Raw genomic sequence first — 20,488 nt, 5'->3', positions numbered from 1 at the left:
TCTAATCTGTTATATTGGCCAAGGTCCAGCTACTACAGCAAAAGCCACTTCCCAATAAATTATAGGGATTACTCCAAGGAAAGTCTCTTGCCTAACACATGAGCATTTGTGTAAGGGTTTACCTTCTCACAGCATCATGCTGCAAGATAGACATCCTCAAATACCAATGAAGATTGCTAGGTGACCTTAAATAATGAATTTAATAAAGCCCCACTGTTATCTTTTTCATTCAAAGGGACAAGAAAATGACTAAAACTGAGGACAGAGAAAAAAGAACACTGACAGCTCCTTAAGAACTTTCTTCTGGATAGGCATATGGCAGCTGTTTCTTTCCTATTGAGACTCTTCTGCCAGATAGGCTTAGTCTTAGAAAGAAGAGTTCAGCTGCACTTCATGTGACAGCCAAGACCCCTCAGACAATGGAAAAACAGTGCCAAGAAAACAAAGTCCTATATCCAGCTGCTCATCACCACTCCGGGGCAGATATTGGCTCCCCAACTTATCATCAGAAGGGAAGATTGCCTAAGAACTCTTACTCAGGAAGAGTTTACCTGGTTATGTGTTGCTAGACATGATTTGAGAGAACACAGGTTTCTCAGGCATAAAAGTGGGTGTGCTGATGCATTACCTATGCTGTGAGAAGTGTAAGTACGTTACAGTTAGTGACATTTCATCTCCATCTGTGAGATCCACATGATGACATTGCCTCCCCACTATCTTTGAATCCTTCTCAGAAGCAGACCTTAACAAACTGAGCGTTAATTGCCCTACACCTCAGCTTCCTGAAGTCAGGTAGGGAAGGACAGTGGAGGAAAAAGGTTATTGTAACATCTAGTTTGTCCCAACTTTGTTGCCTATTGGCCTTTGTGTGTCAGACGAGCACAGAACAGCATGAGCAAACAGATCAGCTCTGTTAGCAGAGAGGAGCTGACCTTCACAAATGTGTCTTTGCTGCACTCTGAGCTAGCTCAAAACTGGGAGTACACACAGGCTGCACCGTCTCAATGCATGCCCACTGAATGAGAGAGATGTCTTCACTTACTTGTATTTCCCCAGCCATGAGTCTGCCATGATGGCTCCGATGACAGGAGTGAAATAACACAACGCGGAAAAGGCATGGTACACAGCAGTGGAGAGATTCTCATCCCAGTGGAAGAAGCTTAAGAAATACAGTGTCAGGACAGCTAAAAGGAAACAAAAAAATCGTATCAGATAATTAATGTGTATATCTGCAGGTAAGCAGGATCATGGTGGCAAGAAAACTACTGATTCATCTAGGAACTGAGCAGTGCTGTAGAAAGATTTCTGCTTCCAGATCTGTTCCTCATAATCTCTGACACAGGAGAAGCTAAAATGAGATATATGAGTATCTGACATCCATTGCTCATAAACATTTATGTTTAGCTGAAAAACATATTTTCTAGCTTATCTTACCCTAACCTGTAGTTCTGTTTATGCACATTTTCTATTTGCAGATTAGCTGCCTGTAAGATTCAATTCCCAAACACACTGATTGCACATCAACTATGAAAGACATCACACAGAAACCCCGGTTTGATATAGAGAATTGTATAATAATTTAGACTGGAAGGTACATTTGGAGCCCTCTAGTCCCAACTTCTTCTCATCTTAGATACAGCAACCATGTTAGGGTACGCTGTTCATATATGCATTCCAAAATATCAATTAACTTTGAATGCCAGCTGATCCTACACACAGCACATCTCAGAAACACCAATCCAGTTTGTGTAAAGACCTCAGGACCAGAAAGTCACTCCCCATTCACAGGCCACCTACCTCGCATGCCATAGTAGGAGAAGCGCTCGCAGAACTCGTTCACCACAATGAAGGCAATGCTCAGGGGGTAGTTGGAGCCACAGAGTTTCTGTGGGAGACAAACAAGAACATATCAACTGTCAAAGCCTTCACCCCAACATATTCCCACAGTGTCTGGGTGGTGGAGAGGAGTCCAGTCCAAAAACCACATGTCCACAGGTGCTTGACCAGCCTGTGAGCTGGACTCAAAAGAGACCTCGCACTACTCCTGCTTTGATTTGGGCTCCCCAGTGAATCAGCCTGGCTGACATGGGCCCAGTCAGGACTGCCATGGGGATTCATGGGCTGTCAGCAGCCCACCATGCTTGTACCTCCAGGAACTCCACTGGAAGGGTGATACCAACTCTCAACTGCAATGTTAAAAAGTCAGTGAGGCAAAAAAAACCACCTTTGGATGCCTTTTCTTCTGCACTTCATATAAAGCTACCACCCTGCCTCAAAACTGCTCCCTCTTCTAGTACCAGACCTTGCCTCAGAAACTGGGAGACCCCAGGGATGTGCTGTCTGTGTGTGAAGCTGCTATCTCTCTCAATCTCTGCTCCTCACTTGTGCTGAGCTGTGCCACCACTCACTGAAGCAGAGCATCAGCCTCTGTCCAGCACTCCCTCAGGCATGGCATCCATTTCATATTCCAAGATTGCTGGCATAGCCATGGATAATTCAATTTATTAATCAGAACTTTTTTTAAAAATCCAGCTATAGGACTGTCAAACCTGTCTAAGTGTGGCCACTCTTTCTCTGAGCCTGAATTTACTCCAGCTAACATCAGCATTTCCCCAGTGAAATACAAGGCATTAAACAGATGAGTCTTGGCACGACCTCATGTGGGCCTCTGTCCCTCTTGCTACCCCACAGTGGTCTGAGCTAAGCAGCTTTCAGCTTCCAGCTGCTTAGTGGTTCCACTGCCTCGCAACAGGAGAGCAGGTTTTCACAGCACTGCCCAGCCCCTGCCAATGAGTGGCAGAGAGGGGCTGGCCATGGGTTTGGTGAGGAATCTGGGGGGAGTGTGATATTAACAGATGCAACTACACTCATAGATTTAACAGCCATGGTATGGGCCAGTGAAGTGAGATGAACTCTTCACGTGCATTTCTGGGCCTCATGTCAGAAATAATGAATTCCTGTATTTCTTCCCAGAGTCCCAAATGCAAATACAGTACCAAAATAGATGTGCTTATTCAGGTTTATTTCACCAGCAAGAGACCTAAGCTTACTTGGATTCCCAAAGCAATGGCATCAAGTTTAGAAGAGTCTAGCTTAATGACGCTGTCTTCCTCAACATTATGAAAGAGCAACAAAACAGACTGATTGTAAAAAATCAAAACGCCACAACTCCCACCTCCCCTCTACTTTCCATTAATTAATCCTCTAAAGACAAATATTTTTGCCCATTTTTATATATAATACATATGTATATATTTTTCTCACTATTTATGGGCTGCCTTTTTATAAGAAACCCTTGACTTTTTTGTTTTACTAGAGTAAATACACAATTATCCATTTCATTTATGATTTACTCTGAAACCATTGTGCTCAGCAATATGGTTTGTAAGAAAGAGTGGGCTCCCTTGGAAACTGCACTGGGGCCTCCTGCTTTTAGACTAGCCTAAAAATGGTGGCACATATAAGCTGTAAATGCACAAACACACAACCATATGCACACACAGAATATATTTTTCTCCAGCAAGTTTTTCATAATAAAATAAGAAAATCCATAAGAGGCAGATTATGTTTCATGTGGGTGCTAGGAGGCATTTTATGAAATTGGAAGTTAAATTGTACAAAAGGGATCTTTTTTCCTTCCTCTCCTTCCCAGACCTCACTATACACACTCGTGGCATTTAATAACATTTGGTGGAGGTGCAGAGAGTGACTGTCCAAACCAGGTGGACAGGTGGCAGGAGCGCTGCTGCCAGAACTCACCCCTCCACACCCAGTGCACAAGTCCCAGTGGATTTATCACCTGTTTGAGGGGCACTGACTCATTTGAGCCACTCCTGCTCTGGAATGGGCACCTCCTACAGACGAGAAGGAGAAAGGAGGGAAAGGGGAGCAGAGGGCAGTGACTTCCCAGTTAAACCTTCCCAAGTGCCTGAGCCACAACCCTGAGTAAGTGCTTACAAAGACAGAGCAACGACTTACAAGCAGGGGTACTTCCATCTGGCTTGTGTGTCATGAGATGGCATCAGCACATGCAGAAACCCTCATGTATTCTCTCCACTGAATCACTGACCTGCCTGTGGCCTGCCTGGACATCCAAAAGTGGGAAGCTTTCATCCATGCAGAGAGCCAGACGCAGTTTGCTCGCTTTTGCGGAGGAGGACCGTGCTCAGCGGAGAGCCCCAGCAAAAGCAAAGAGGTTAAGCCTGGATTCATGAACACACAGATAGTGTGCAGTGCTTAGCTACCACAGCAAGCCTGGGATCTGTGGGATTATGGATCTCTTAAAGATACTGTGGAAGTTGATAGACTGTGTTTTTGGAAAAAAGAAAGCTCATTTAAAGTACCCATTACAGGAGACATTTGTTTTCAGCTCTCCTTCTTGCTGACTAATGGCAAAATGGGATAAAGATTAATATTTCCCAGGAGCTCTGGATATCCAATAGTTAATGTCTGCACTGTAATTAAAATTGAGTTAAATAGTTGGTTTGCTAATGACATGACTGTGAGTTTTAAGACCAAGTACTACATATTATCCTGCAAGTCAAAGCAGCTGCAATATAAGCCAAATTCTTCCTGAATCCTATGCAGTGAACTGTTTTCAGGGGTCAAGCACTCAACAAGAATTAGCCTGAAAACCTGCACAAACATCAAAGCTGCAAGGCAGCAACCCATTCACCTGAATCAGGCCTTAAATCAGAGCCAAACATGTAAACCCAAGGCTCTGGCACTACAGTTGGGCTCTGTAAGACTCACCAGCGGCCTGTCTTCAGTCCCTGTCCCTCCTTCTGCTTTTCAGCATCTGGGTACCCTTCCCTGGTGGGTTTCATCAAACTAAACAGAGTTCAGCTCCCTCCCTCCTATGCACAACAGCCCCATCCATTTCAGAGATCTAAGTTCTTTCCCACAGGGAAAGTAGTGTTCAGGAAAAAGGCAGCAAAACTCTCACCCTTTTCCCCAAACATTTAGACAGTTTGTGTTTTCCCTTTAAGCTGCACTTTCTTAACTTAATCAGGTTAGTGGAGGGATTTTTGCCTTGAGTTGTTAAGGCTTATTACAACCCTCTGCAAGAAAGGGTGTTTGTCTCTAGCCAGAGCACAACAGAGGAGAGAACAGAGAGATCTTGCAATGTTTAAAACAAGCTGAGCAGAAAGCAAAGCAAAGGAAACCAGCAGTAACACTTACCGGGGATTTTTTCTGGAGAGGGAAATCTCCTTTGGGGTGATCATCTCCTGCAGAAATAAAAGTGAACAAAGTTTCCTTGGATTCGTTTCTCTGAAAAGCGTTCATCTCCCCTCTCGCCTTGTCTCCCACCATGCTATGTGGCTGTGGTGAGTTGACTGGGAAGATTTCCAACCTCAGGCACGAAGTTTGATTCAGTTTGAGTTAACCCTAATTGAGCACATTTGTGCAGCCAGCACAGAAAGGGGAGGGAGATGCTTCCAGGAAAGACACCTCCAGAGTTCAAGAGGAGTCAGAGAACACAGCCCAAATCAGTCACAGGTTGGTGCTCTCAGCACTCTGTGGCACAGACCTCCCTGCTGTTTGGCTTCCCCCCAGCTACTGTATGTGCACCAGCCCAGCACGGTGCTGGATGCTGCACAGATGTGAGCTGAATGAAAATCTCAGGTCCCAGATACACCTACAGCCTGCGGATTTAGGAGCAGAGCGGGCATCTCCCTCCCAGTGTGGTAATGACAGGTTTACTCTGCAGGGATCTCATTTCACTGGAAAGCCACACATTCCAAGACATAACTACTAAAATGTTCATCACACCAAACCCTTGGACGCTGGATGTCACAGATGCCTGCACTGTGTTAAATCATTTCTTTGCTGCTGAAGGAGTGAAGTGACCCAGGGTCCACTCCCACACCAATTCCCTAGAATGACCTTGCCTTTTCCCACAGGACAGTTTAATCAAGGGGGCACAGTGAGCACCCAGAAGCAGCCCCAACCCCTCTCTCTATTTTCTATTATCCAGAAGACCACTTTAGGCTTCCATATGGGATAAATATAGCCTATCTGTGCTAGGAGTCCCTGAATTCCCCCTGCAGCTACATGGGCTCATCTCCCTGCAGGTACAGGGCTGTCCTTCCTTCCATGCCCTTCCCATGGCAATAGTGGAGCTCTTCAATAGTATTCTTCCAGTGCCAGTTGCAATTGCAGAGCAAAACTCACAACCTTCCCATAAACTATCCTCAGTGCTTGTGGCTCTGCTGTAACCTCAGCGCAATGCAGAGGTTTTTTCTTCCTCTTACACTTGGCTTCTTTAAAAGGCAAATGTTCAAAGACTTTTCCCAAATATTTCTCCCTTCTCTTATCAGTAATGCACAGACCACACCCAGAATCCACAGCTGGTACAAGGAGTCTGCATAAACTCATCCTTGCAAGTAACTGAGGTGCTGAGAGTGTTTGGTTATCACAAGAACCAGGTTTGCAGCTGACGATCCAGGAAAGAGGCCTTTGGCCACACCACAGATCCCTAATCTGGCTTCAGCTATTGCTCACAAGACATGGAGAACACTTACACAATGGAATCAGATGTGATGGACTGCACAGAGGAAGTATAATTAATATCCACATTCCATCATGTGCTCTGGCATTGCTTCCTCTGAAAATCCCCCGAGATTCTGTTTCACTCCTGCTAACTGGGCAGTTAAACAAGAGGTAAACTGGGCAGCTGACTTGAAGGCCAAACTTCAGATGGTGCCAGAAACTTCTACCCCTTCTTTGTTCCTTTTTCTTCTACAGCAGTGGCAAAACAACAGTTTGGTACCTCCTCTGTACTGCCACAAACCAGCTCCTTGTCCTCAGCCCTCCCAGTGACCTGCACGCACAGCCTTGCTTTTCACCGGGGTGCAGCCTCCAGGGAGCTCAGGTTCATCAAGTCCTTTTCAGGGGCACAAGTGCTCAAAAGCAGACCCAGTGCTGGGGGCAGAACAGGACTTGTTCACGTGGGTCCTGTCCCTACAGGCCAGGTTGGCACACACTCGCGTCCTGCAAGTCTGACCCCATGCAAGAGGCAGCAGAAATATTTCTGAGCCCTCTGCTGGCATCTCACGCCCCAGGTATTTCTATACAGCTCCCAGTAGAAAGCTGCTGTATTCTAACATACACAGGCAAGCAGAGCAAACAAGCAGAGCAGCAGAGTTATTAAAGGAATAATACAAAAGGAAGACAGGAAAGGTTTCACCATCCCTTGCACAGCACTCCCATGCTGCCACAGTGTGATGCCTTAATATTTTCAGCCTCCTGCAGCTATATTTCCTCTGTGTGTATACAGCCCCATGTGTCACATAAGCTAAATGATTTTTTTTTTTTAATACTAGCATGAAAAACCCTATCAGTCAGTAGGATTAACATACCACTGTTCTAATACACTGCAGAGCTGTTTAGGCCATTAGCTGCCAGAAGGTCTTCTCAGACAAAAAGGAAGAAAAGGAATTCAAATGTCTGGCAATAAATGGTAACTTGTAGCAAACAGCAAAAACAAGTTTAGGAGAATAAATTTGCAAGCACCTCAGATACAAATACAGAATAATAGTTGATAGAAGGAGACCTGGACTGGACTGAAAATCAGGAATGAATTGTACCACAAATGGAAATAAGGTGGCATTTCTGAAGACAAGTATAGACAAACAGATCAAATACGGAGCAGCAGAGGTGTGACTGCAAAGCTAAGGCACAAAATGAACTACAGCTAGCAAGGGGACACAAAAGGCAATAAGAAAAGGTGTTAGAAATGCTGTCAATATTGGAGAAAGAGGAAGGAAAATGAAAAGCTGTTATTTAAACCAGAAAAGAAGCAAACAAAAGCTTATCCAGAGAAGCCAGGAAACTTGTGTCCTTTTTGTTATTTTCACTAAAAAAATAAATTGCAACAAGGTATGCAACACCTTTGAAATGAACCAGCAGGAGTATGTGTGAAATGAGACAAAAACTGCTTAAATAATATTTGGATATCTCAAATGTGCTCAGATCATCAGAGCCTGATGAAATTCACCTTCAAGTGCTGAACACCATATTGAGCCACTTCCCTTGTGAAGGGCAAAAGCAGAACAAGTATCACCACTGCCTTTAAAAAAGCAGATTTTTCCTCCAGGAGTGTTCCTCCATAGTGAGAGAGATACTTGATCAGATAATCCCTTCTAAGCATTAAAAGGAGACATTTCAGATTGGAAAAAATGCTCTCAAACTAGACTGTTTTATTCTTTGATAAGTGGAATAACAGCTAGAGCAGCTCTGTGTGTGATATATCCTAACTCCAGTGTCTCTGATCTCTCACAAGGAAATAGGGTCCATATAAAATGCCCATAATAGTGAACAACTGGGAAATCCCTCTAAGAGTATCAATGATTTTCCATCAGATTAGGAAAGCATGAAACATGCAGGTCCTCAGCTTTTCCATGAGCAAAGGAAACTTCAACACAGGCAGCACGGTGCTCTTGTTTGTGCTCAAAACCAGGGTGCAGAAGCCTGGGGGACAACAAGGTATGAATCCAAAATGGTATTGCAAAATGGGAGAAACCATTTTATGATTCTGGAATGAAAACAATGAAATTTGGGAAACAAGAATATCAAATGCAACTCCTTTCCAGTGACAGGAAAAACAGCCAGAGAGATGAACTATAAACCATTTCTGTTGAGGATAAGACAAGAGAAATAACTGACTTTTTCCAGTAAAGAATATTTGGGGCTCCTTTTTCCAATTTCCTTTTCAGTGAGGACAGATGAGCATTGGAACAGAGATGGTGTGGCTCAGCCTGCAGGGTTCATACAGCCCATGATGTCTGTTATATAAGAATGTGTGAGGAACTACATAAATATGAGGTCCTCTCTCAGAATAGGCATATGGATGAGGTGTCCTCCTGAGTTTCTGTGAAAATCTTGTGCCAAACAACTTCACTTGGTAAGCATGAAAGCAAGGACAGCTTTCTGTAAGATTTCCTCTTTTCTGAATTATCCTTTATGCAACTGGGGAGTTTGTAGGATGATTCATGCTTAAATGTTATATTCAGCTACCAGATGCTTTGTATAGCCAGAAGTTCCCATGAATACATTTTGCTATGACTTTCAATTCATAATTTATTTTTTTTTCTGGTTCCCAAATCCCCAGAAAGAGAATCTGCATTTCCATGTTGCTTTTACAATCCTCACATTCTCACCCCTCCCTGCTGCAGCACTGCGCACTTTAATCTGTTTATACTCAACTAAACTCTTCATTTTTACCTGCATTCATCTCATGGTACAATCCCGTCTTAATTTTCAGCTCAGCCACACTTGTCTTTCAATAATGAGCCTTATTTTTAATTCATATACACTAGCCATACTTTTATAGCCCTTTTACCATATATGTATTTCTCTCCTCTTTCTCTGTTTCTGAGATAAGGTTTTAAGAAACTAGATGAATGTGTGGCAGCACCTCTTTGGGCTTAATGACCAGACCCTGGAAGGACATGATAACCTCTGGAGATCTCTTCTGGCTTATTTCCTCCAATTCTTTGATCACAAGAAAGAGCAGGGCTTAACTGATTTATACAGATCAAGAGTGGTTTCCATTGCCTGCAGACTTCTCCCAAACTTCAAAGTGATTTAAGAAAATGATGTATCAAATCATTTGAACAACCAGGAAAATATGCCAGAAGACTTCAAACCCACAGCTCTCCTCTATTCACCAGCCATTACAGACCCAAATTTGTGAATACCACCAATAATATCAAGTACCTAATATGTATTTAAGAGCCTGTCATCTGGTCACAAGTCAACCTATAACAATCAGAGAAACTTCTCATCCCTCTTCGTGCCTTTTTGCCTTTAGTTTCTCCTACTATCAGCAAGAAGAAATCTTTTAAAACCTCCTCACCAGCTTGGGCTTCCTTAGGCTGTGGTGTGCCGTCCCCCTCTGCCATTCCGGCCGTTTCCCGAGCCTTGGACGACCCCAACTCTGTTGTGCCTGAAGATGAACCTCGTTGAGCAATCCCAGTTCTCTTTCACCCTGCTGTTAATGTTTCACTTCTCAACAGCAGTCCTTTGGCCACCAATTAAATAGTTAAACTTCCATTTATTTCTGATCTGAAGTCATCTCTGCTCCGCTCTCAGATGTCATAGGGAATCTGCCTTTCTTGAATACAGCCTCTGAGGCTGCATGGCACCTTTCATGGATGTTCACGATCAATCACTTCGCACTGCAGCTACACTATCTTGAAATAAAATAATCTACTTCTAGTTGAGGATAGGGACTGGCTCTGTGACTAGACAGGATCTACAGCTGGCCATAAATCCAAATTTTTGACACTGTATACCAGCTACCAGGCTGGTCTTACCTATACGTGACTTTCACTATCACAGAATCACAGAGCAGTTTGGGATGGAGGGGACCTTCAGTGCACCCATTCCAACTCCTCTGCAATAAGCAGGGACATCTGTAACTAGACCAGGTTGCTCAGAGCCCTGTCAAACCTGATTGTGAATGTTTTACAGGGATAGGGCACCTAGTGTTTAAGGTTGTGAAAAAACACAGAGTTTCTCCAACAAAGGTTTCACCAACCTCTGACAGACTGGCTGCACTTCCCAGTTCTTCACATATCAAACAAGAAAGCAGATAGAACATTGACAAGCTGTTCCCCCAGACCCTTTTTCACCTTCAAGGCATGAGATGCCTGAAGGACGATCAACAGTTTTTCTACTGCACTCCCACTGTTTACCCCTTTCTACTTTCCCATGTAACCTCCTGTAAACTGGTGTGACTTTCTTTCAGAGAGGCTTTGGGGAAATTCTTCTGCAGGGGAAAACCCCAAATATTTTCTGCAGACACAGAAGTAGCTTAGAGTGAGTTCAGCAGTACAGTAAAATGGAGTCTCCATCACCCAACATCATGGCCCTGAATCCATCTGCATCCTTCACCTTTTAATTGCACTCAAGTCCCACCTGCTTCAAGGCCCCATATCTATCATCATCACCTCAAGACAAAGTCAAGGCTACAAACAGGCTGTCAGTTCCTGATGAACTCTGCTATTAGCTGGACATAGATGATCCAGTGGAACTGGGCAGGAGGACTAGAAAGATGCACTAGGGAAATACTGAGAGACACCTGAATTTAAGAGTGAACAGAAGCATACAATAGCTACAATGTGCAATAGTGAGAAGCCTAAGCTGATCACAATCAAACTCCAAAATGAGACGAGGGATAAATTCCTACATATGATGATTCATTTGATAGAGCAACAAGGGATGCAAAGCCTGAGGTGAAAGACAAAGAACAGCATGAACAACTCATAAAAAGATGATGGCAAATCGTGAGGGGCTTGTGAAAGGAGGATTGAAGCAAAACCTTAATAATGGCTACAAAAGAGCAGGCTGTGCACAGAAGAGATATTAAAGAAAAGATAGATGGTAAGAAGAATTTAAATCTATAACCTAGGAAGTATGGCCAGGATCCAGGGAGTGTTATTCATATTACAAGAAGATATAGCATAGATAAGTACAAAGCACAGCATGGCAAAGCCAGCAGCGTGAGACTCTGGGCAAGCACTGTGAAAAACAAGCAGAAAAGACATATGAGCACTACAGGCCAGACAATACAAGAGAGAAGAAAAGCTGGAGGGAGAATAGTGGTTGGGAAAAATAAAAAGCTTCACTTGGTAATGCTTATGACTTATATTGGAAGATTGGGGCAGGGAGAGTTGGGGAACACAAGAGAAAGGGCTTTTATTTCTGAACAATTATTTAAGAGGGCATCATAGCAAGGAAAACTTAGGATTTTTCTCTTCACTGAAGGGAATGTTCAAGCAAAACACTACCCTGTGTTTTGAGAGAGCTGAGGCAGGAAATGAAGAAAACTCAGCACAAACAAAATACAACCATGATTTTAAATTACTTTCTAGGCTCTCAAGATGACAGTATCACAAAACCACTGAAAAAAAAATGGAAGCTGGTTCCAGAATAAGACTGGAATCTTTCAGAACAGACCACTGATTAACAGCAAGTGAATACCAAGGAAAGCTATATATTGCATAGAAAATCAGGTTTAATGTAACGATTCAGGCTGTCAGTAAGGAGATGGGCTAAGGGACCTCTTGAATAATTTTCCAGCTATTTTCCTCTCCACTCCTAAGATGTACATGTTACTGTGGTATAAGGTACCATGCATTGACTGGTAGCACTGGTTTCAATAAGTTCAAGGCACAGAGAAAATGAACATACAGGTGCTCCAGGCAATGGGAACATGTCCAGTTCCTGGAATGTTTCTATGTTCTGCCCTTCATGATAGTCCTTTGTTCCCCCTTTACAGAAATTTAAAGCATTTTAGGAATGCTGCCCACTGCTTAGAGACAGATACTAGTTGAAAAAATAGCTATTTTTAGTGTTCACATAGGTATGTAAAGTCAGCAACAGAGAGAGTGCTCTGAAAAAAAATGCAGAAAAGGAGAGCCAAGACAGTGTGCAAGTGCATGTGAGCTCAGTTTCTAACAGTGCTGTTTGTCTCTCGCAGTGCAAGTGATCAATTCTGACTGTCACAACGCGTGCTGGTCCCTGAGGCACCCAGTGCCATACCTGTTGGTACTGAGATACCTGTCAGGCTCAACTCAGGCTCTCTGTTCAAAACTTCTAGCAGAGAGAGCCTGGAAACAGAAAAATCTAAATATTTACCCAGTCCACTTGCCTGGAGCTGAGGCTGGGTCATCCCCTTCCTGGTGTGAGAAGGTGGGAGGTGCTTCCCTGCAGCTGGAAGAAAGATGTATGTGGTGAGGCAGAACTTTGGAAAAACACTTGAGGACCATTTGATGTCCCAAGAACATTTCCTCCCTGGTGGTTTCAGAAGCAGGATCTCACACAGTGCCTTTCAGCAGCAGGTCTCAGGGCATCTCACTGAGCGGGTATCAGTACCTCCATTTCAAAAAGGAGCAGAAGAAGTAAGAAGCATCCTGATGAAAGCAGACTCCGCTGAAACCTCTTGTATGTCAGCCCAGCAATCTCACTGTTAAGCTGCCCCGCCTGCTGTATTATCAGAGCAAGTCAGCAACAGCTACAGATTTATTGTGCCGCAGGCTCTGAGGGACAGCTCAGCCACTGAGGACATCACAGTCTGCAGCAGCCTGGGTCTGGAGGAATGCTGAACGACAGCTGCATCCAGGGTCTCAGCCACCCCATGGGTGCATTGCCCTACCCTCCGTGCTCACTTCCAGCCTCTGGGACAGATACTGCCTTGGGAATTTCTCTTTCTACACTGATCTCTCAGCTGACCAGTAGCTCTTTTCTGGTGGTGTGTCCCACTTCGACTCCCACCCAGCAGTAAAAGTACTGCTTTTACTGGCTTCAGTGAGAAACCAGAAATCCTGTAACTACAGTATTCCTCACAGCCAGCTCACAGCGATGCCTGGAACATGGGGGGTCTGTTGGGCAGTGAAGGAGGGTCTACAGGATGTGACAGCAGGACCCTGGGGTTTGGTTCTGACTACGCTGCTTGTCAGGTGCTTGAGCACTTATTTCAAGTTCCCTAACCTTAACTGCACTGCCCATAAAAAAAAACACCAAGCAGCATAATCTCTTGTACATCTGGGGCAAGTGGTTTCATTCTTTAATCTGGCTATTGGACTAAGAAAATCCCAGAGAAGGCATGAATTCCAGTTTTGCCAAATTTTTTTTCCCATACAACCACAGTAAACAGCCTGTTTGTTGCTCTCTGCAAGTTTTCCTGTGTTAGGAGACATAATGCACTGCACAATTTCAAATCTTTGCCATCACAGAGAGGGTATTCTCACCATAACCCAGCACACAGCTGATTCTTTGATTATGGTTTAAGTCAGATTGTGTATTCGGCAATTGTGTAATCACTATTTCATCAAGGCAAGCTGCAGGGACAGAGAAGATGTAAATTCCAAAAATACCTCTGTTCTGATGAAAAAAACTTTCCAGATCTAATCCACAGAGATCTCAGCTCTCTGACAGTGGCCCCTCCCAGATGCAAGCACTGACAGATATGATCTGACCTTCTGTATTCTAGGGTCTGTCATTTCCACTGAGATGTTAATCAAATCCTCCCCACCCAGCTCCCTCTACCACCACACCAAGGGCCAGGCGGATTAGAGGCTCATCCAAGATTCATTAACTCTGCTTCCCCGCATTCTCATAACGAGCTTGCAGTGCCATCCATTCTTTTCAGCCTCCCCCTGCAGTGACCATGGGGATCAATTTGCTAACACAGTGAGTGGGCGCAGCTCTCACCAGCTCCAGGGGGAAGTGCAGTCGTGGGTTTTCCCTGTATCACATCTCAGAGGAACTGGCACAACATTAGAGATATTTTTGCTTTTTAAAATCTTGATCTAAACATACAGAGTTTGGGTCTCCAGGGACCCTAACACTTTGTAGCACAATACTTTTTGTTCTGGGCATCCTGTGCCCAGAGCAGTCTGTTCTCCACTAGCACTCATGATAAAGTCCCTCAGAGTTTGGCAGGGATAACGGTTAAATTCTCATAGAAGGAAGAATTCGTCTGTGACTCTTCATCCTTATGCTAACTCCCAAAAAAAGGTCCTTTTTTCCTAGCAGATGAGTAGCATCTGATCCACCTGACATCAGTGGGACCAGGAGAGCTAACCCTTCCCTTGATGCCGATCCCAGAGCACATGTCGTCTTCTTCCTGCTCAACCATCTTTCTCCCAGATCTCCAGTCTCATTACCTTAACTGGAGCACATCCTCTGGCTGTGACTGAATACTGAGTTAGGCATTTGCTTTAATCCTCCTCCTCCTCCATCCCCAGCCTGTCTCCTTCCTCCGGGGATCTTGCATGGGGTTGTACCCACCACACAACAGCTGAGTTCTGCATCACATACCTGCAAACACTCTGTGTGTTTCTCTTGTGCAAACAACAACCCTGAACAAAGAAATGTTTTTTCCTTGGGCCCGCAATAACCACTCTGGTGTTCTCCAGCTTGTGGCCACCCAGAAACCATAGGGCAGTGCTGAATGTGCTGGGCAGCAGCATGGCACATACCCAAGCAGCAGGCAATGGTGTATATTAACACATCCACTGCAGTCTCATCTGGACAAGTGGGGATGGTGTTTCCACCCCAGCTGGTGCATAGTGGAGCTGGGGATACACTGCTACAGGCTTTCCACCACTCTTTCCACCCCTGGTGCCCACAGCTGTCTTTGCTCTCTGGCATTCAGTCTTTACCTGTCTCTAAGTACTCCTTAGTAGACAGAGGAGACCACACTGTCAGAGAATTCCATTTGTGACAACATTTAATAACTTTGATAAATCCATGCCTAAAAATGCAAACATCTTTTCCACAACCTCCAGCTACACCTATGCTATATGAGAAGGTGTAGCCATGCCAGTCCTTTAAGATGCAGACAGCCACTTGAGTGAATTGAATACATTCAATTGACTTCAAAGAACCTTTGAGTGCTCAGCAACTTGCAAGAGATTTGTTTATAGAAATAATCACTTTCAGAAGAAAAGTGTACATGGCACTTTTTCCTCTATCTCCCAGTCAGTTTTACCTCTAATAATAAATCTGAAGAGACTCAACATGGAATGGCTTGGCATTGTATTCACCTAGAAATATTTCTTTCCTGTATAAACTCAGATTAATATTAATTCTCTCCAAGATAAAGGCAGCTAGAAATAATTTGAGGGCATAAAACCAGTTTTCAGCATTCCTGACACTTCCCATTGTTAACAAACAGATGATCTTATAATGGTAAATTCAGAGGAATAATTCCTCTCTTATATGAGGTCTGATTGACTAGACATGACAGATGGTGTTTTTATTACTTTCTGTTCTAAAAGAGATTTCATCTAATGCAGTCCAAGCTGTGTTAACCTCTCAGATAAGCAAACCTTGTTTCATCAGGTTAATGGATCCTTACTTGATTCAGGAAGGCAATTTTCCTTAAAGTTATTCTAATCAAGTACTCAGAGCCCAAATTGTCCTGCCTGATTGACTGCCAGCAATGGGTAAATCTCTCCACGAAGAACCATATTTATTTTCAAAGAGGGAAAGCAAGTTATTATTATTACAGAACCAATTCTATCCTGTATTCAAGGGCTTCTCCTAAACTGGCTTTTACTGCAGTTGCAGAATTAAAGACAAAACTATAGTTAATGGAGCCTTTCTCTCAATGGTTTTGTTAAATAACAGGGAGGGAAGGAAAATTAGAGAGGCGGCCTGCTGTCTATTGATACCCCCTCAATTACCTGCCCCTATGGCAATAAGATCTGACCCTAATCAGCACAGAACTTTTCAAGCAGACTCACTCTAACCTGTCTTCCTGCATCAGCCCCCAAACTGAGGGCTGCCAGCCTCAGTAGCTTTGCCACTAAGCTGAGAAGTGACAGAGGACTATCCACTTTCTAAAAGAAAAGCTGTGAAGGAAAACCAGTGCCTGAAGGATGCCCCGTGTAAGTCCCATCTCTTGCTGGCATTTGGTGCCACAGGCAGTTTGGTGGTACAGCTGTACCACACAAGGACAAGGAGAAGGGCAACCACCTCAAGGCTGTGCAGAAAACACACAGAACACATGGAATTCTTGCATAGAAACAAGAACTGAGTCCACAGCTCCTGAAAGATCATCCAGTCAGTGCTTTTACTTCTCAATGCACATATTAGCTTTTCACACAGCCTCACAAACAGAATTGGTAGCCCTGATGCCCCATCAGACACTCAGAACTGGATTTTCACCTCCAGAAAATCTGACCCCCAGGAGCCTTAGCTGGAGTTTGCAGAGCAGGCAAAGTGAGCTTCATAACAAAAAAGGTTCCTTTGCAATTTTCAGGGAAGCTGAGCTGTTCTCCTGTACAGCTCTGCTGAAGTTAATGATACCTCAAATGAAACAATCATTCTCAATAATTTTATTTACCAACCACCAGATTTTTAGGGTTTTATGATGCAGAGAATTGCATTGTTATACCAAGGCAGGCATCTTAAAAATAGTGATTATTCTACATGAATGATAAAGCTATGGATAGCAGGTGAAAATGGTGTGTTTGAATCAGAGACTCCCAAGCCAAAAAGTTTGGAAGTCTGGCTTTGCCTCAGGCTCAAGAATCAGAAGTACCCAAGCTTTCTCAAATGTATCTGTTTCAAATGTATCCTGTCATGTAGCCTGTCACATTTAAAACACACAGCACACTTCAGGAGAGGCAGCCTTTTAACAGTGCTCTCCTTGAATATCATTGCGGGGTTGATTGCAGACACCTTTAGACTCAGAGCAAGCACCACTGCTAATTGTTCAGATGGGGATCAATAGAGAAGCATAACTTAAAAACCTGTTACTTGTGGAGACAGCCTCAGGGGACAGCCTGGGAACTGTCCCCACAGTTCAACAATCCAGAAGAAGCAGGCATCCATTACTGTTAATTACTGATGGGAAATCAGGCATCAGAGCAGGAGGAGGAAGAGATGAGAGCTTGACTCTTTACTAGGTCTCTTCTGTTATATCAGTTTTGTAAAAGAGCAGTGTATGGTGTAGAGAACTTGTCCCTGGGCCTGATGCAAATCCCCATAAATCAGGTGATTAGGCCATAAGCAAATTTCCCTCCCATCCAGTTTCCAGTGTCTAGAATAGCTGACTCCAGCTGCTTTGGAACTGCAAAGTGGCTCCACAGCTATTGGATAAGCTGCCCCAGTGGGTTTCTCATTGCCTTTATTGAGTGTTGGGTCAGACACCATACGCAGAAGTGTCTGAGATCAATGAGCCCAAGTTTTGCTAGTTCTTTACACAAGAACTTATTCACAGTTAATCCAAACCAACTTCATTCATGAAACTGGCTGGAAATCTCATTAGAACAGGCTTTGCAGAGAGACTTCTGACTCTTTTGCTTCAAGCACCAGCTGAAAATAGAGCAAAAAGATACTCCAGCTTCCTCTGAGTAATTTGGCATATCTGAAGGTGGGTGATTAATTCATAAAAAATAACAGCACCTTGCTCATTATCTGCCTTTTGCTTTTTTTTGCCCCCTATGAACAGGGGTATTTTTTCCTTAGGCTTATATGTTTTTCAGAACAATCTGTCATGTAGTTTCTGCAAATCATTTCAGCTACTTAACAGCATTAGTGATCTGCAATACAGGCACAACAGGACACAGGTTACATTATATGCTTCCCAAGATTTCCATCTGGATAAGCATACATCTTAGAAACAGGTTTGCAGTACAGATTTGCACAACTCTCATTCTGAAGCTCTTTCATGGATATTTTGGACAATTGCCTCAAAACAGCCCACTCCCATCAACATTCTGCACACGACATCTGCCCGCTCGAGCACTCCCAGCCAGGGAACACGGAAAGAACAGGAACACAATCCAAGCACGTTACTTACGGAAATCTCTGCGCAGAGTCTCAAACAAAGGTGTTGGCAGAGTGTCCCCAGATGGAGGGATTTCCATGGAGAAAGCAGAGAAATGGTCCAGTGCAAAAGAAGAGCACTAAGACCTGTTTAAACTTCAGAACGTGTCTGAGATAAATGCAGGCTATGGGGTTACTTCTTCTTGTACCCACAGCCGCACTTGTATTCCATGGTAACGTACAGAGAACAAACGGCAAAACAAACTCTTGGCCTCACAGGAACATTGTTCTGTTTGTTGTCCCTGGAGACTTCCAGTTAATCTTCATCTGTGGGACTGGCCAGAGAAATGTACTGGTGAACCTCCCCTCTCTGATTTCTCAATTCAAACTTAAAGCTTCTTGAGGATTCATTAACTCTTTACTTCATCATTTCATGTATTTCAGGATAGTCTTTTGTATTTTCTGTACCATTCAGTGGCTTTGTAAGTGCAGAATTTTTGGTGAGGTCCCTTTCCAACTTGGACATGTTCCAGAGCAGGGCTCAAGAATAAACAGCAGGTCATACAGAGAGGATAGACAGCTGAAACAGGTACATTGGATCTAGCTTGGCCAGACCTGGTCTCTCTCAGCCCTGGAGTTTCCTTTTTTCCCATTCCCTGTTGGGGAATGGAAAGCAACTCAAACGATTTGACTATATCAAGCCAACTTATCAAAACTGATCAGTAAGCACAATTGATGCCATATGTTTTCCAAGAGTTCATATTCAGCTTAATGCCTAAAATTAGATTTAGGCTTTGGTGATGGACAAGCAACTTCTCCAAAAAGCCAGTCCTCCTGTGAGTGCCAAACATTTCTCAGGCACCTCCAGTTTCTACTCATGCAAGAATCACTTTGCCATTCAAGTCCAGGTTGCAGTGAAATAGGAGCAAGCCAGGCAGGTAGACCTGTGTTCCTAAGGCAAAGTAACCTTGAGTGTTTTAACTGATAAACAAAAGAAGTTTCCACTTGCTTCAGTCTTGCCTTCATAATCTACTGCAAAGCTGAAATTTGCTGCTCCGAAGAGCTGGCATGCAGAAGGACAGAGCCTGACTCAGGTGGCTGACCAGCCATCCACCCAAGCACCCCATGCCCCATCTCCTCAGCACCCAAACATCTCAAATGCACCAGCAGCTTCCCCCTGGTTCAGGCACAGAGCTCCAGAAAATACAATCATTTCAAACACTCAGGTTGCTGAACCACCTGTGGCATGTTAGTTGTGAAATAAGGATGATTGATGAGCAGTGTATGGATCATTTTAGAGGAGATAAACCAGACATTCAAGATGCTTGTGGCAGAATAATTCAGAGGACATGTTTAAATGCCATTGCATCCCTTGAGATTTAAGGCCTGATTCTCTTCTCACCTAGGCTCTGCATTGCCTGTGAAGCCAAACCTGCAGTAAAATGGCTTGATAGGAAGAATCTCCTCCTTGGATGTTGGCAGGACTGCTCTGGAGTGAGGATATCTGGGCTGCAGACCTCAGTAGCCTCTGGCTGCCCAGGGAACCCAGCTCATTCCCACAGTGAGGACCCTGCAAATCCTTGGAGTATGGGGGCTTCCAGGCTTCCCAGCATAGAGGCAGGAGCCTGGAAACCCCAAACCAAGTTTGTTGTTTGCATTGCTGCCTCTGGCGGGGAACCCCAGACTTCTGGGGTCTCCTACACTCCTAGATAGAGTCAGACCACGGCATGTGAACAGCTCTTCAGACTGCAGTACAAGCATCCAAGCCTCATATGGCTGGGTCATGGATACAGAGCCCTCCTCAAAGCCAGCAGAGAAAAGAAATGAGGTACATAAAGGCTGGAATTGAGGCACTAATGGCTGTGAGGTCACCCAGGAGAGGAAAGAAGGGAAGCAAAACAACACGAAGGGAGCTCAATTTGCCATAAAAATCATAGGCGGTAATACAAAATCTTTTTAAAAGATTCCTTCTGCCTCAGAGCTCATGCACAGGAAGAAATCTGTCAAGGCAAACATGCCCCAAGAAAAGACCACCTGGGAAATGTTGAGGGAGTTCTGCCCAGTCCCCTCAGCACATTAATAAGTCAGTTCAGTGAAAACAGGGCTGGACAACACTTCAGTTTATAAAAAGGTCAAGGCTATTTTCAACCAGCTGCACTTGGTATGTGCAGCAGCTCCAGCTCATCTCATTTGTCTGCCC

General features: G+C 44.1%; 1 protein-coding gene across 4 annotated transcripts in view; it reads right to left on the bottom strand.

The window, feature by feature from the left end:
* The window catches only part of SLC15A2 (solute carrier family 15 member 2), a 61,913-nt gene extending 43,342 nt beyond the window's left edge, over positions 1 to 18,571 (bottom strand). The window contains exons 1-5 of one of the 4 annotated variants that reach the window (XM_063400856.1): positions 18,323 to 18,571; positions 12,646 to 12,720; positions 5,182 to 5,228; positions 1,798 to 1,885; positions 1,043 to 1,184 (exon numbers count right to left, since the gene is read on the bottom strand). In XM_063400856.1, coding sequence (XP_063256926.1) covers positions 1,043 to 1,184; positions 1,798 to 1,885; positions 5,182 to 5,228; positions 12,646 to 12,720; positions 18,323 to 18,389 — 419 coding nt within the window. In that variant the 5' untranslated portion in view covers positions 18,390 to 18,571. Of the gene's footprint in view, positions 1 to 1,042; positions 1,185 to 1,797; positions 1,886 to 5,181; positions 5,314 to 12,645; positions 12,777 to 18,322 lie in introns of those variants that run through there. The other 3 variants (XM_063400859.1, XM_063400857.1, XM_063400858.1) reach the window with 3 other exon arrangements.
* Between the last annotated feature and the right edge of the window lie 1,917 nt (positions 18,572 to 20,488).

This window comes from Prinia subflava, chromosome 6 (assembly GCF_021018805.1).
Source record: "Prinia subflava isolate CZ2003 ecotype Zambia chromosome 6, Cam_Psub_1.2, whole genome shotgun sequence".
Taxonomy (NCBI): Eukaryota; Metazoa; Chordata; class Aves; order Passeriformes; family Cisticolidae; genus Prinia; species Prinia subflava.
This window is presented reverse-complemented; position numbering and strand designations above follow the sequence as displayed.